The sequence below is a fragment of the Rhizophagus irregularis genome, chromosome 21, assembly GCF_026210795.1.
Source record: "Rhizophagus irregularis chromosome 21, complete sequence".
NCBI classification, from domain to species: Eukaryota; Fungi; Glomeromycota; class Glomeromycetes; order Glomerales; family Glomeraceae; genus Rhizophagus; species Rhizophagus irregularis.
The window spans coordinates 1901958-1918777 of NC_089449.1; the positions used below are offsets into that span (position 1 = coordinate 1901958).

Consider the following 16820-nt stretch of genomic DNA (forward strand, 5'->3'; position numbering starts at 1 on the left):
AAAAATGCATTTTTCATAATGGTACTAACTTCTGAATTTTTTATTTCTCCGTTTACAACTTCAGAGCGTAATTACATCTCTTTGGTCAAATGAAATCGACTTTCAAAATTAATTGAAAATTGTTCAGTAAGGTCGAAATTACCTACATATTAATTTTTATAGGTGTAAGTATAATACTTATGAAGAAATTTACATTTTTTGTAATAGTATTAATTTTGAATTTTTCTTTTACTATTTATTAACTTTATTAATTAAATATTTTTAATCTACTTGTATATTATGTTTAGTTTAGCTTCACAATGTATTGATCATATTTAAAATTGGATTTAATAAAATATATTTAATTAATAAATATATTTTATAAATTATATGTGTTATAATAAAAATTTAATTAGATTAGAAGATTGATTTGCTTATTTTTATATAATTTTTAAGGTTAGATATCAACAATGCTTAGTGATCATAGTAAAACCTATGCTTAGAGCCACTAATAAAAAATATTTTTGGGACCTTACCTATATAAGTATTTTTTGGGGTTCTATTCCACCTATTGCTAAAATAAATTACCAGTAGAAATTTCATTTCATATAAACTTTATTTTATGATTTTTTAAATTTTATTGGTTAATTAACTAAAAAGAAAAAAAATTATAACAATATAACATAAAATTTTCTTTTATAGTAGGATCTTTAAAGAGTATTATATATAAATTTTACCTTAAATTATTGTAAGATGGCCTATTTTAATAATAGTATGGGGTTCTGCCATTATACTTCCTTATGCTTTACCAGAAAATCTTAGAATAAAAATCCTAGATGAAGAATTCCAACTTAAAGAATAAAATTATAAGTATTATAAACCAGATTCTTATAAATATTCAAAAGCAATAAAATCGAAAAGAAGCAAAAAAATCCAAGAGGATCTTTCAACTAGAATAGCAAGTTCCAATCCAAGAAGGATAAAGTAAAGAAAATTCTCAGAATCTCTAAACAAAAACTTTACCAAAAAATAATGAATAGGATGTAATCTTTAGTGATTAATCAAATTCTTAACTTATTAGTTATAGGTTTATTTTATTTGTTTTTTAAATAGAAATTTTTGATTCTTTCAGAATTTTTCATTTTTATTAGTCAATTAGAATTTGTTATTAATTCTCACTCCTATACATGCCACCCAAATTAATTTTGGGCTGCCGTAATTATAAGTAAAATCCCAAATTCAATTATAACATCCCAAATTATTTTGGCACTTTACATAGTAAATTATATATAAACTGAATGAATTACGGCATCCCAAAATAATTTGGACAGCATGTATACTCACTCCCATTTTTTCTTAGTTTATATTTATAAGGTATATTTTACATTGCCAATAAAACTTTGTAGAGTAGGATACCAGCTTTGTTTTGTATAATATTCACTTTTCCAAGGTTATAACCATCACTCCCTTTAAGAAAAAAAAATAATAATAGTTTACTGCAGGTTTGGTAAAATGAAAAGTTCTATATATACGTAGAATAGCCGATTTAAATTATTAGTAAATAAGGATCTTCAAATAATTTTAATTGATGTTATACAAATTTTATTAGTTTGGTGAAACAAAACGTGACAAATAAACAAGTAAACTCGTATGAGGCTTTTTTTGGCATGTGATTATTGAAACTGCACTGCCTCACGGAACTGCGGTTAAAATTAGTTCAGGCTATGCGTTTTGTGGCTTGAATGATTAAACATCTTTTTACAAAATTATTTGTCTGTAATATGAAAAGTTAGAGCTTAATCAAAGGGACTGTTTTGAGAATTAAAATTAGCCGATTACATTTTTACAGTAAACTTTACCAATGAGCATCCTTAAGGGTGCATTGGAAAGGCTGTTAGCCGAGGCTCAATCATCAAAGCAAAAAGAGCTCGAACAAGTTTGTTCTACAGCTTTGGAACAATTACTACAAAATATAGATATAATCACAAAAGAAAATGCTTCAAACAAAAATAAACAAAACGGAATTACGAATGAAATTAGTGAAAAAGTTTCCGGTGAAACTAATGAGAAGGAGGGAAAAACAAAAAGTAGTTCTTCGCCGGGCAAATCAATCGAAAATGCATCTCCTAGTTTATTATCTGGCGGAAACGGACGAATATCCATTTCTAGTAGTTTATTTGCGCGTGCTGGAGAAGATTTACCAAAAATCATGGCCGATAATTATTGGCAACCATTTAGGCTTGCTTGTGGTAACTCAATGCCAAATAATATAAGGATCTTAGCACTAGATTGTTTACAAAAAGTAATTGCTCACGGGCTTTTTAAAGGGTTAAATCCAATTGCACCTCCAAAAGATACACAAACAAAGAAGAAAGATTCAAAAGTAAAAAAAAATAATAATAATGGTGGGTTTAGTGAGACAAATAATATATCACATATCGATGTATCAACGCCCTTCGATGATAATAATGAAATTGAGGAAAGTAGCTATTCCAATTTTCCTAATCCTGCCCGATTAATTGATGATGTTGTCCATACAGTTTGTATTGGTTTTGTTGGTCCTCAAACTGATAATACTGTTCAGCTTCAAATATTGAAAGTTTTACTTACACTTGTTACTACAGAACAATGTCCTGTTCACGGAATTAGTTTACTAAAAATTATTCAAACGTGTTGTAACATTTATTGTTTCTCAAAAAGTCAAGTAAATCAAGCAACCGCAAAAGCTGAACTAACTCAAATTTCAAATGCAATTGTTGCGAGATGGAAGGAGTTTTCTATTGAGTTATCAAAACAGGAAGCTGCGAAAAGCGCAGAAACAATTTCAGAAATTAAATTAACCAAAGAAAAAAACGATAATCATGAGTTAGATAATGAAAGTAATGTGGAAAAAAATGGTGTTGAAAATAAGAACAATAGTATTGAAACTTTTGAATCGGAATCAACTATTGGTTCAAAGTCAGTAAATGGTATAGGGGAAATTTCCGAATCGTCGTCAGAAATTATCGAAAGTACTTTAATAGAAAATGAAGTTATTAATGACGAAAATTCTAACTCACAGGATATAATTGAAAAAATGCGAGATGAGAAAGGAAATAACAAAAAAGATGATAATTCTTTTGAATTGGAACATAAAAATCTAGAACAAAATTCATTAAACAAGAAATTGGAAAATGGGGTTAAAAGTAAAAATGAAATTTCTGATGCCGTGCCCGTTGTTACAACAATTAAAGGAAAGGATACATCATCTGAGATACTAAACGAGGATAAAGCGCCTTTAAAAAGAAGGAGATCATCTTTAGCATCCAAAAAAGATCTTAAGATCACGATACCTCCTCTCAACACTGGAAAGAAATCTAAAACAATACCTAATCGACAAGACGCGTCTCATGAAACCTTGGTTATTTTACGTAAAGATCTTTATTTAACCTTTAAATTATTTTGTAAACTATCTATGCGGTCTGATTCAACCGAAAATTTGCAAAATGAAGAAATAAATCTTCGCGGTCGCTCTTTAGTATTAGAATTAATTTTATCAATGTTGGATAATTCCGGTCCAATCTTTCAGTCTGATGAACTATTTATTAATTTAATTCGTCAATCTCTTTGTGTTTCATTATCACAGAATGGGGTTTCATCTAATGAACAACTTTTTGAACTTTCACTTTCTAATTTTTTAATGTTATTACGATACTATCGTGCACCTTTGAAAACAGAACTGGAAGTACTATTTAGCGAAATTTATCTAAGATTCTTAGATATGTCAAATGCGACTTATCAGCAAAAACATTTAGTATTACAAGGTCTAATTAAGATATGTCAAAAGCCGCAGATTTTGCTGGATATTTATTTGAATTACGATTGTGATTTTTCAATGGCTAGCGTATTCGAACATATAGTAACTTCATTGTCTAAAATCTCGCAAATCCGCACAAAAAGTCAAAGCGGGTCGACAATGGGTAATTTAATGGGTACAAATTCGTCAAATCTAGAATTGGTGGCATTACAGGATAAGATACTGAAGGTGAAAGGATTAAGGTGTTTAATAGCTATTGTCAAATCTTTGATTGAATGGTGTAAGGATTTGGAAAGAAAAAATGGCATAAAGACTCCACAATCTTCACCTCGTAATCCTTCGCCTGATATTTCAGAAGACAAAACTCCAGTAATTTTTTCGAAGAATCCTTTGCTTAATGTAAATTTTTCTACATTACATGCAAATTCTAGTGGAAGTAGCGTTGGTATAGAAGATTATGAAGATAATCCAGCACAATACCAAGAAATCATGTCACGTAAACAAACTTTACGTGAAGGTATTAAGCTATTCAACGCAAAACCAACTAAGGGGCTTAATTTTTTAATAGGGAATGGTTTCTTAAAAAATGATAGTGTTAGCATAATATCTTTCCTATCTTCAACTCCAGGTTTAAGTAAAGCTGCTATAGGTGAATATTTAGGCGAAGGTGATCCAGAAGCTATCAAAATCATGCATGCCTTTGTGGATCGTATGGATTTCATGGGATTGGGGTTTGTTGATGCCTTGAGAGTATTTTTACAGACATTTCGATTACCCGGTGAATCACAAAAAATTGATCGGATTATGGAAAAGTTTGCTGATCGTTATTGTGAAAATAATCCAGATATATTCGCAAATGCAGATACTGCATATATTCTTGCCTATTCCGTTATTATGCTAAATACTGATCAGCATTCAGCACAAGTTAAGAGACGCATGGATAAATCCGAATTCACTAAGAATAATCGAGGTATTAATAATAATAATGATTTACCTGATGAATTTTTGGGGGAAATATTTGACGAGATTGCAAATAACGAAATTGTTATGGAGGAAGAACAAATATCAGAAGTGGCAAAAACTGCAATTAGCCATGCAAATGATCGGGAACGTCAAGAACTATACGAGAGAGAAATTTCACAGATGCAAAAGAAAAGTCAGGCATTGTTGAAGAGTAACAGGGAAGGTCATACGCCAGCTGTTTGGCGAAGTGCTTCGCACGCAGATCATGTTAAGCCAATGTTTGCAATTGTATGTTGGCCTTTAATGGCTACTCTTAGCCTTGTTTTTGAAGAAGCTGACGCAAATGGGTATTTTAAAGCAGCTGAATTTATACAAGCAAATCAAGAATCAGTCGAACTTTGTCTTGAAGGATTTCTTGGTGCTATAAGAATTAGTAGTATCTTTAGAATGGATGTTGAAAGAGATGCTTTTGTGTCTTCATTAGCTAAGTTGACGGGTTTAAATCATGTTGATGAAATGAGGTCCAAAAATGTAACAGCGATAAAAACGTTACTTTCCGCTGCTAATTCCTACGGTGAAGGTCTACAATCTTCATGGCTCATTGTTTTAAAGACAATATCTACGATGGAGCGATATCAACTTATTGATAGTTCAACAGGATCGGTCGTTTATACTACAGAAGGGCTAAGTGGTTTGGATTATTCTCCACAAAATAATAAAAATGTCGTACAATCTACTACAAATTCTTCAAGTAATCCGTCATCCATAACTTCTGCCTCACGACAGAGTATTAGCAAAACACGTCGTGGTTCACTTGGGGGTGTTATGAAGGAGTTTCAATCACAAAGTACAATAATAGCTATCGACCGAATTTTTACAAACAGTGTGAAATTGAGTGGCGATGCGATTGTTCATTTTTTCGGTGCATTGTGCTCAGTTTCTCTTGAGGAAGTAAATTTTTCAAGAACGTCACCAAGAATGTACAGCTTGCAGCGTATTGTTGAAATTGCATATTATAATATGTCAAGAATTCGGTTTGAATGGACACAAATTTGGAAAATTCTCCAACCTCATTTCAATACTGTTGGATGTCACCCTAATGATATTGTTGCTATTTTTGCTATTGATTCTCTCAGACAATTGAGCATGAAATTTTTGGAAAGAGATGAGTTATCACATTATAATACCCAGAGTGAATTTATGAAACCTTTTGAACACATAATTAAAAATAATCCATCACCAAATATACATGACCTTATTATTCAATCATTTACTCAAATGATTTCTGCTCGTGCAAAAAACATTAAATCTGGTTGGAAGAGCATCTTTGTAGTTTTTGGTCGTGCTGCATCTGATGAAAATCCTCAATTAGTAGAGAATACTTTTGCCGTTGCTAGATTAGTCTACCAAAAACATCTGGATCTTATTGGACCAGCCTTTGTTGATTTTGTAAACTGCATCGTGGAATTTGCTTTTAATGCAAAGGAAGAGGAACTTGTTAATGAAGCAATAAGAATGCTACAAGGGTGTGTTAAAGTTTTAGTAAAGGATGTGGATAGTACATCTGGGAAAACTGAAAACAAGAGAGATATGATAGTAATACCACAAACCACTGAACAATCTACGCTGACAAAAAAGAAATTACAACATATTGAAGAAGAACAATTCTTTTTGAAATGGTTCCCCGTTGTTTCAGGGCTCTCTCGGTTAGTTATAGATTCAGAATCTCAAACTGTCCGAAATAAAGCGTTAGAAGCTCTTTTCGACATATTAAAATCTACTGGTCATCTTTTTGAGATAACATATTGGATAAAGATTTTTAGAAATGTTATTATGCCTATATTTGAAGATCTTAAGGAGCCAACTCCGTCACAACAAACTTCAACGGTTGATTTTAGGAGACGCGAATCTACAGCAGAAGTTTGGATTCAAACAATACGCCTGATGGTAGATCTTTATGCTCGATTTCATGAAATATTCGTTACACAGCCTGAATTTCTAGTAGAACTATTAGATTTACTTGTGGCACTTCTTAAACGTAGAAATGAAAAATTGGGTCAAACAGGTATTCGATGTTTCCATAATTTAATAGCCAGAAATGGAATTCGCTTCGATAACGTAACATGGAAAATAGTGACTAATACACTTGAGGAAATTTTCAAATGGACTACACCAAAAGAGCTTTTGGAAGTGGATACAGTTGCGTCTGATAACCACAGGGATGAAACAATTAACGTTAGACTGAATCATGTAGGCGGTAACAACCAAGTTAACCAAGTTCCAAATGGATCTGAAGAAGATTCTATAGATTCTCTAGTAAATGAGAATCCATATCCACCTGCTCAGACAGCAGCTATAACTACAAAAGTTGATATCGATTTCGCTCATGCAGTTATCAAATGTGCGGCACAACTTACTGCCATTCAGTCAGTACGAGATCTTGCTCTTAATGACGCAGCGTCAAGAGAACAAGGAGAACAAGTTCATTATCTTGCGCGAATGCCAGCCGAATATCGAAATCGATGGTTGAGATGTCTTTATAATTCATATAAATTTGCATATGATTTTAATGCAAACCATGACCTTCGACGTGCATTATTAAAAGAAGGATATGTTCAGCAAATGCCAAACCTTACGAAACAAGAAACATCTGCATTATCTGTATTTCTTTCGATCCTTTATGATCTATACCGAACATTTGGTGATGCAGACCGGGATTTATTACCACCACTTGTAGAAGAATCAACAAAAGTGCTTGAGCAATTTATACGATTAATTAATGAACCAGTATCTAGTCAGCAACAACGAGAAATGACAAATTGGTCACCATTAGTAATAATCGTACTAAGAGAATTATGTAAAACGAAATGGGATTCTGGAAAGCGAGCAGATAGTGATGCTGATTTGTTTGATGATGATGCCGGAGAAATTCATGATACAAGAACTACAAGATTAGTCGGATTAAGGAAACAAATACCAGATTTTTATCAATTAGCAATTAAGATAATTGGTGTGGATGGATCAGATGTTAGGGTTGCACTTCAAGAATTTTTAGAAAAAGTTGGAAATGAATTTTTGAATGTTGATCGATGGGATAATTAACAGTAAAGACTATTGGATAAATGTAATATTTATTGAAAGCATGTAATACTAATGTTTTAATTATACCATTAACTGTTAGTTTGATTGCATAATAGATAATCATTTACTTATTTTATTATATTAATAATATTTTTTTTCTATTATACTGAAAATGTATTATAGTTTTATCAAAAATTATTTTTTATTTCTAAAATTTTAATTAGTAAAAAACATTGCAAAAGTATTTTTTAAATACATTTGATCTAAATATTATTAGAAAAAAAGCATTGTTTTATATATTACTATTACTGCATTATATCCATTTTAAAAATTATTAATAACAGTAGAAGAAAAATATTTTAGAAAAGTAAAATCCAGAATAGGATGGAATGCAGTAATTATTTTGATACAAAACCTATTTTAGTCATTTATTTAATTTTATTACTTTTTTTACTAAAAAAATTAAAAAAAAATATATTATTAAAAGGATTAATTTTACATTTACCTCTGGTAAATTTATAATTTACATTATGCTTTTATGCATAATTTTATAGTAAAATTCATCTGCTAATAAAATATTTATCAGAAATAAAAGAAAATTCTATGTTTTTATTCATTTATATTCTATTTATATTCTATTTTTGATTATATAAACTTTTTTTTTCTGCAAATATTTTGTATAATATAAATACAAAAAGTAAAGAATTACAGGATTATTCTAATATAATTAATTTATTAAACTGCTTATTATATTATTAAAATAGTATTAAAGTACTTTATATATGTACTGTTAAGTAATTAATAATTATACTAAACAGATAGAAATAAAATAGCAAAATACAGTCATCTTTCCATATAGTTACTCCCTGTATAATCACAACTCCCTTATAAGCACATTTATATTAATTCTAAGTTACTAATAAACTTATTAAAAAAACCTTTCCTTTAATCATATCATATATAATTTTTATAGTCATACCATTTTTTTATGGTTCTGAAGGGTGTGATTATATGGGAGGATGACTGTATATGCATCTTTTATTTATATCAATTTAGAAAAAAAATATCAATTTCATACATTGGATTTTATGATATGCTTATTTTATGAAAAGATATAGGTCAAAATAGGACTCCATTTACTTATCTTTTAGAGTATTTTATTATGCTTAAATTTGCCTGCAACTTTTAAAAATATAATTTTATTATTAAAAAAAATTAACTTATTAATAATTGAGAGTAAAAAATTTTTATATGTCAAAAGCTAAGATCAAACTTAATTAATAAAAAAAAAAATCTGATGGCAATATAAAAAAATCGTGTGAATTTTATTATTCAAATCATGACATCAACCATAATTGATAATGTTAAATATTTTCTAATCTAAATCGCAACCACTATCCTGAAAAATCTCATTCGTCAGAAGACCTCCAACTGATATAATTACAGCAGATTGCAAAATTGTAAGACCACTTTATGATTTTTTAATTTGAAAATTTGATATTTTGAATTTTTCAAAAACCAGTAAAAAATCAAGTTAAATAGAAATATATCATATGATTTAATATAAATAAATTACTTTAAAATCTATATTAATTTTAAGGAGTTAAAGTATCCAGGATTACCCCTTATGGTGTGTACACTTCTGTACAATCACTGGTTGCTGAGATATTTAGCAAAATGTCAAAAATTGGCATTTTCATTTTATGATAATGTGAAATTTATATTTTGCCAATGAACTATTGTGCATCTCTGTATAATTATTGAATGCCAAGATACCCAAAAAATTGAATAATCCTATAATAATCTGGACTGATCTAGGCAGATTACAGATTGTAAATTTCATCCAGATCACATCTCTATAATGACACGTTGGCTGAATTAGGTGAAGTGTTTTGTGACTGCATTTTGCACAGTACCATCTTAAGAAGAAGGGCCAGCAGGAATGAGAAATATAGGCTGGGAGGTGAAAGTATCCAAACCCATATCTGCCACTGCTATATCGGCAGTAAAATTTTCATCCATATCAACTTTTGAAGTAATTCTAGTTCTTTTTTGAGGAGTTTTGTCAGTTTTATTATGTTCAGTGTCTGAACTGGAAGTATCTGAAGAAGAGCCATTGGCTGCTTTTTCTTTTTTTTCGAATAGCAGGGCTCCTTTGGGATTACTGTTGTTATTTTTACATTGATTAGGTATAATTAAGCGAATTTTCTTTAGTGAAAAAGCTATATAGACTCCTAAAAAGTGATTAAAATAAAAATAAACTCCTTAGATCATCCTCTGTGATATATTTAAATACAGTAGATGCAACTATGCTATAAAAGTGCACCCATTATTAAAATTGATACCAAAACCAGTTCTACTAAAAAAGCAGTTATCCAATAGCACCATTAGATGACCCAGAAAACCTGAATAGTGATTAAACCAATGTAAGCCTTGAACATGTTATTGTCTGGAGATGGTAAAGTTGAAAAAGATAAATATGTAAACTTAGGCAAATTAGAAAGCCTTGGTTGAGTTTTGAGAGTGGTTGAGATATTAACAGAACATTTCCAATGGCTTTTATCAATGATACGGGCATCCCATACATGTCTGCGTAATTTGTGGATAAAATTGTTATGAATAGCAGAAATAACTTTGCATATGAAAGAGCCAGGTCAGAAAAAATATCAGAAAATTGTGCAGGAATAAATCCATGCATGAGACCATGAGTAGACCAATTAGTGGAAGAAAAATTCCAACATGGTAATTTGGATAAATATGTAAGATATATATATATATACTGCTTTGAAAAGTTTCTGAAAAAGATGTTTTTGATAAAAAAAGAAAATTGATTACTGATTGCACATATATAAATGTGTCAAAAATAACTGATACTTGAATTAAAGCTTTTCAAGTAAAATCCCAATCGATGCAAAGAATGGTAGTTTCAATAAATGTCTCAAATTCATTTCTATCAACAGTCATAAAAAAGTACATGTTCGTGATTACAGGATTGTTCAAATTGAGAGATATGAATGGCAGAATCCACAGTATGTGCTGAATTGACAAGGGAGTCAGCAAAATCATTCCAGTAGTTATCAGAATGTGCTGTAATTTTGTAAGACATAATCATGAAATGCTTAGAGATTATGAGTTATTTTATTGAAGACCAAAGCTTAAAGTTTTTGGTTTTGTAAGTGAGACAGGGATTCAAAATGACATAATTAGAGATTAGCTTGAGAATTCGTACAGAGATACACAAGCACCATCAGGAACAGTTGAAAGGGCTTAAGGGCTGCATAAACAGCAGCTTCCATGCATGACCAATGTCTAATAGGACCATGAGCATATGTGGCAACAGAATCAAATCATGAATCTGAATCCAGCTCCAACCCATAAAAACCTCCAACCATCAGTATAAAAAGAGTAATAAGCATCATCAAGATGCATAAGGTTAATATCAGCATAAACACATTTAGCCAAAGAGGCAGGAGTAAGCAAGTTGTTAGTATAAGGAGGGCTAACATAGAAAATCAGGAAGGATTGACAGATGCTCTTTGTATTCATGAATAGGCTTCTTGATTATAGACCATAAAATTGTAGAAGAAATTTTCATCAATAAAGCAGTGACATGTTTCTGTTTGGTCAAAAAACCATAGCTGTGAGCAAGGAGACTGTGACCATACAATATTGTAGTAGAGTTATTATAATAAGTTTTCTTAGTATTGAGATTACATCTATTGCACCAATGTAGATGAATCAGTTTATTGGGAGATAAGAATCATCTATAATTTAGTGTAATACTATACAAGATTGTCATTGAAGTTAGATCGCTAATTGTTTACCAAAAATTAGGATTAATTAAGACAATCCCAACATCTCTTGTGGCTGTCAAACTGATTACAGGAAGAGAGAAAAGACTTGACCAAAGACACAGTAGAAGTGGTAGGAAAAAATTAATCTTGCAAAAGACCGTTAGTGTCAGAGACTGTGACATGGTTCATTAAATCAAAAAACCATTTGGAAGGTTTTCCCAGACCTCATTTATTGGAAAAACACAAAGTATACAAGGACTATAAAAGAAGATGAGAAACTTGTTCATCAACCAAATCTGATAGGATAAAGATTAAACGTTTTTGTAGTATGGGAATGTGCAAAGTAAATAAGGCAATTGAATATAGGTATAGATCCATTGAAGCAGTGATAGTGCAATGAAGTTTCATCAGAATAGATGAAAGGAGCGCTAATGTGCAAGCAATATAGTTTTTTTAAAGAAAATAAAGAGGCCCAATGGGACCAATCTGAGACTTCTAAAGGAGAAATAGGAATAAAAATCTATTTTATTTTATTTCTAAAAAGAAGTTACCTAAGGTGCAGTACATATAAAGTCTAATAAGCATCTAAGACACTAAAGTTACAATTCTGTGTAGACGCACATGATAATAAATTACGTATACATTGGTACAAAACCTTGCCCTCCGCCGAAAAAAGAACTGCCCATACACACTGGGTAGTTAAAAAAAAAGGGAAACAGTGATGAACCTGCTCCTAAGCATCAGGCTTATAGAGTAGAAATAAAAAAATCAAAAACTATTCTGCTTAAAAAAATAATCTAAATTATATAGAAGCTTTTGTCAAGGATTGTTGTTTATCCTTCTTCTTACAGATTTCTTCTTGTCCAGGGTATTTTTAGTCTTCATGCTTCAGAATGGTGTGTTTAAGGTTGCTTGCCGAAACCTAGGGGTTTAGGCAAGATGGCGTTTTGCCGAAAAGTGAAATTCTGCTGAAACTATATTAAAGTTATATTAAAAAACTGGCGAAACTTTGGAGAAAGGCGAAACTGCCGAAACTTATTATAAATGCCGAAACTGCCGAAACTCTGCCGAAACTATAATAAATCTATAGTAAAATTTTGATAAAACTAATCGTAGGATTTTGAAGAGGTTTAGACAAGCAACCTTAGGTGTGTTGACACCATTTCAACTCCTTATCATCAGGTATGAAAAACTGTGGTGTATCTAAGGCCTTAAGTGTGGTCTCCCAATTCTCAAAATAGGCCACAAGTTTCCTCTTTCCTTTACTTGGCTAACACCACACTTCGTAAAAATTCAGCCAGTTTACAGACAATCCACAAGGTAGCCATCATCATATCCTTCAGAATGTCATGAATAACGGCTTGAAACTTTTCACATTGTTTCCTTTCTTGTAAAGTCCAACTTGTGGGAAACCATCTTACGGGTATACCTTCCAGGTCAGTCGTCCAGAATTAAAAATCTATATTTTATTTTTTATTTTTGAATACCTAATCTTCTATATATTAAAAAACACTGCAATTATGTGGGTGTTATGTTTAGATTAACTATACATATAAATAAATCATTTAAATTGTGTAACTCTACTTAAAACCAAAAAAGGAGGTCGTCTAAAGCTGGAGAAATCACGTGATTTGATTTCGGGATTTGCCATATATGTTACGTGTTTTATCGGAAAAAAAATGTGTGCCGCGAAGTAAAATTTCTTAAAAATATCAATAAATCAATAAAAAAAAAATTTTTAAATTTTAAATAAAATGTAAGATTCTATAAACAAAAAAAATAAAAAAATAAAAAATCAAATAAAAAGCCATCCATATTTATTGTTTTATTTAAGTTTTAAATGTAACTTTTTTTTAATATTTACATAAAAAATTTGTGAAAAATCATAAAATGTATTTTCATATCAATGAAATTTATTGCGAATTCCAAGCATTAAGCATCAAATAATCTTAAGTTTTTCCACTTGAATTATTATCAAAACGCGAGATGATCAGATCCACAAAGGCTTCTAACATAGAAATAAAAGATTGCATTCTTTCAACATCACCCATCTCTTCAACATGCCAGTACCTATCGCACATTCTTTTGGTTAATTCACCTACAGCAATTTTTTGACTTTCAGCGCCTTTTTGTTGCTCTGTTTGAACATATTCTATGAAGGACTTTCAACTTTCATATACCTTGAACCCACTTTCTTCAAACATTTGATGAAACATTTTCCATACTTCGGCGGTTAACAATTTATTGCCGTACATGTGTTTGTGAAAAATATGTTTGCACGGCAATAAATATCGATGGTGAAACAAGCAGAAACAATTGAGAGAAGTAAGACCCGGAACACCTTTTCCTTTTTCAAGTCGATTCATTATAGCACAGGCCTCTTTGATGATTAATTGTTGAAATGGAAAGGGGAACTTTTGAGAATATCATCATCAACACCATAGGTGGATACTTTTTTGATGCGAAAATCAAAGGATGCACTTTCGGCTTTGGATCTCTTTTTGCAATCGATATTAACTATCCCATGAACAGCACCAATCAAACCATGTAACGAAGATGTTATTTTCTTTAATTCGCTATGAAAAGATTCTAACGAATTCGTTGACATGACTTGTAAAAGCAGGGGGAATGTTGACAAGTCCATAAACCCCATTTCTCTATATTTTTCGTATACAGTCAGCCCCTCTACAATCACACCCCTCGGGACCATCCAATGGTGTGATTATAAGTCTGGAAGAACATGAACATATCCGTGACATAATAGTATATAACATTCCATATACCTGGTCTGCTAAAAAGATCGCAGCAGAACTAAAACTTTGGGCAACCCTATTAAGCTTTCAATAAAAAGACAGCACAAATACCAAACCTTTAGAGTGAAAATAGCATTGTCCTCGTTTTCCTCACCATAGTTTAATAATAATTGGGCTACAGATTTAGGAGGTATACCAGTGCGATGGTTTTCTGCAAGTTGGAGTCTTCGCGAACGAAAACAAAGAGAGAAATTCCAGGCCGTAGTTTATAACATTCTGAAAGAAATTACTATATGCACCTTGTGGAATGACCGAAAACCACTACTTACTTATGCGAACTTGGGGCCAAGTCGTTTAAGATTATACAAACAGGTAAAGGTAAGAGGAAGCTTGTTGGATATTTCAAGAAATGGGAGGCTGTACGCAAGGTCTTAGATAATCATCAAGTTTTGAGCTCGGAAGGGATCAGGTTGCAATGGTGTCAACACTCTACACCTAACCTAAAGAAAGTGCCCTTGACTAAAGATTATTCTGGAGGAAAAAAGGCTCATTCCAGTAATGCGAAGTCAAAAAAGAAGGATGATAAGTCCTCAGTTAAAGCTCCTAATACAAGTAATAAGTTGAAGAAACCGTTGGACCAGAAAGCGAAAGCATCTGAGAAATTGGACAATTCAAACAAGAAGGCGAAGGGTGGTAATAGTTTGAACAAAGAGGTTTTAGCAAAAATTTTAGAATTATTTGTACTTGTTATTAGCATAGCCAAATCCTTTTATGTTTAGTACCACAATTTCTTGAAAAGGGGACTTGTTCTCTCCATTTTGTTTTTTTTTACCTGGTGTGTTTGCCTAGATGTAAGTGAAAGTGCTTATAGATAGGTCTTTCTTTTCAGTTTTTTCTGGTTATCGATGATAGGTTTTTTTTTAGGATGAGTTCGGCACTTTGGTGTTGACATGTGTATTCCCTACCTGCTTCACATAAAATAAATAAATAAAATAAAATAAATGTTTGAGGTCAATCCAGAAGACATCTGAGAATCATCAAGCAAATGTTGAGACAGAATATAATTAGGAAATGGAGACTGGATAGGAGGACTACTTGGAGGTATAGGAGGCGGATGTGAGGAAGTAGAAGAAAGGTGAGCTTTTTCTCCAAAGATATAGTGTTCTATTTTTGTCATTCTCTGATCTGAATCGCCAGAAGCTTTTAAGATAGGTAATTGTACAAACCACATTTATTGGTAGAAAAGGAAACAGAATGTTTCTTGCCATTACAGTCCTTAGATTTATGATGAGCACGGCCAGATGGGTGATTTTGATTACTATTATTAGTAGGAAATTTCAGATTGTTAATCAGGATTAGTGTTTTTAGGATCAATCACGAGATTTAGAATATGATCTAGACCTGGATTGGTTTGAACTAGCATTTTTCTTATTAGCCTGATTAATATTGAAGTTTGGCAATGCGTGAGCATCCTCTACCACCACGTAGAGGGTAAGATTGTGGATTGCAACCAAAGTTTATCACAACAATGATAAAGTTCCCATCTGAAGTTATGCCTTTGAAAAGCAATAGTCTGTTCTATAGTGATATCTAGGAGTTCCTGAGAACTAGTGCCAAATCAATATCTTTGGTATTAACTGAGAGTAAGTAAGTAATGCTACGTGTTCCCACTTCCCAGTGTAATTTTTTAAACATTATATACAATATATAAATTATTAAAATTGATACAAATTAATGATTTTACAAAAATAAGAAAATCTTCTGCAATGGTATTTTTTTTTCTTTTAGAAAACTTCTTGAATAATATAAATTACTTGCTGGTAGGACCTGGACATCTTTTATATAACTTATAACTGACTTTTTTCCAATTTGCTCTTTTTTATTTTCAGTTTTTTGTGATTATCTTAGCATTTAGTAATCTGATTTATGCGAATTTTTTTTATTTTGTAGAGCTTGATGAGAGTAAGGTTGCTTGCCAAAACCTCTCCAAAATCCTGCGATAAATTTCGGCAAGATTTTACTATATGTTTACTATAGTTTCGGCAGGGTTTCGGCAGTTTCGGCAAATGGCTGTTTCGGCATTTTGGCAAAGTTTCGGCAGGATTTTTAATATGATTTAATATAGTTTCAGCATTTTCCGTATAGGTTTCGGCAGTTATTAAGAAGGTTTCGGCAAGCAACCTTAGATGAGAGTTACAAAATAAAAAAAAGTAGGACCACTAGATGCTAAAATAATCGCAAAAAACCTGATTTTTTTTTAAAATTTAGGGTCAATTTGTGAAAAGGTAACCTCTGAAGAAAAAAAGGAGACTTCTTTCTTACAGATTTCGCCAAAATTTCACTAAAGAAAATTTTTACTTTGTACTAATATAACCCCATTACAACTCACTTAATTATGATTAATCAACGTAAAAATAACAATAGCAACTCCAGAGACCAGAGGGGGCCTGCTGT

General features: G+C 31.4%; 3 protein-coding genes across 3 annotated transcripts; 1 reads left to right on the forward strand and 2 right to left on the reverse strand.

Moving 5' to 3' along the window:
* Positions 1 to 1719: 1719 nt before the first annotated feature.
* On the forward strand, positions 1720 to 8323 carry OCT59_013862 (uncharacterized protein). The gene has a single exon (XM_025321259.2). It carries the CDS (start codon positions 1841 to 1843, stop codon positions 7838 to 7840), a length of 6000 nt encoding a protein of 1999 aa, XP_025169390.1. The 5' UTR covers positions 1720 to 1840; the 3' UTR covers positions 7841 to 8323.
* A 1416-nt stretch (positions 8324 to 9739) lies between these two features.
* Positions 9740 to 10149, reverse strand: OCT59_013863 (uncharacterized protein; the record flags this gene model as incomplete). Its single annotated transcript, XM_066141789.1, has 2 exons — positions 9740 to 10053; positions 10146 to 10149. 2 exons carry the CDS (start codon positions 10147 to 10149, stop codon positions 9740 to 9742), a joined length of 318 nt encoding a protein of 105 aa, XP_066001886.1.
* A 5187-nt stretch (positions 10150 to 15336) lies between these two features.
* On the reverse strand, positions 15337 to 15597 carry OCT59_013864 (uncharacterized protein; the record flags this gene model as incomplete). The annotated part of the gene is made up of 1 exon (XM_066141790.1): positions 15337 to 15597. One exon carries the CDS (start codon positions 15595 to 15597, stop codon positions 15337 to 15339), a length of 261 nt encoding a protein of 86 aa, XP_066001887.1.
* Positions 15598 to 16820: the final 1223 nt, after the last annotated feature.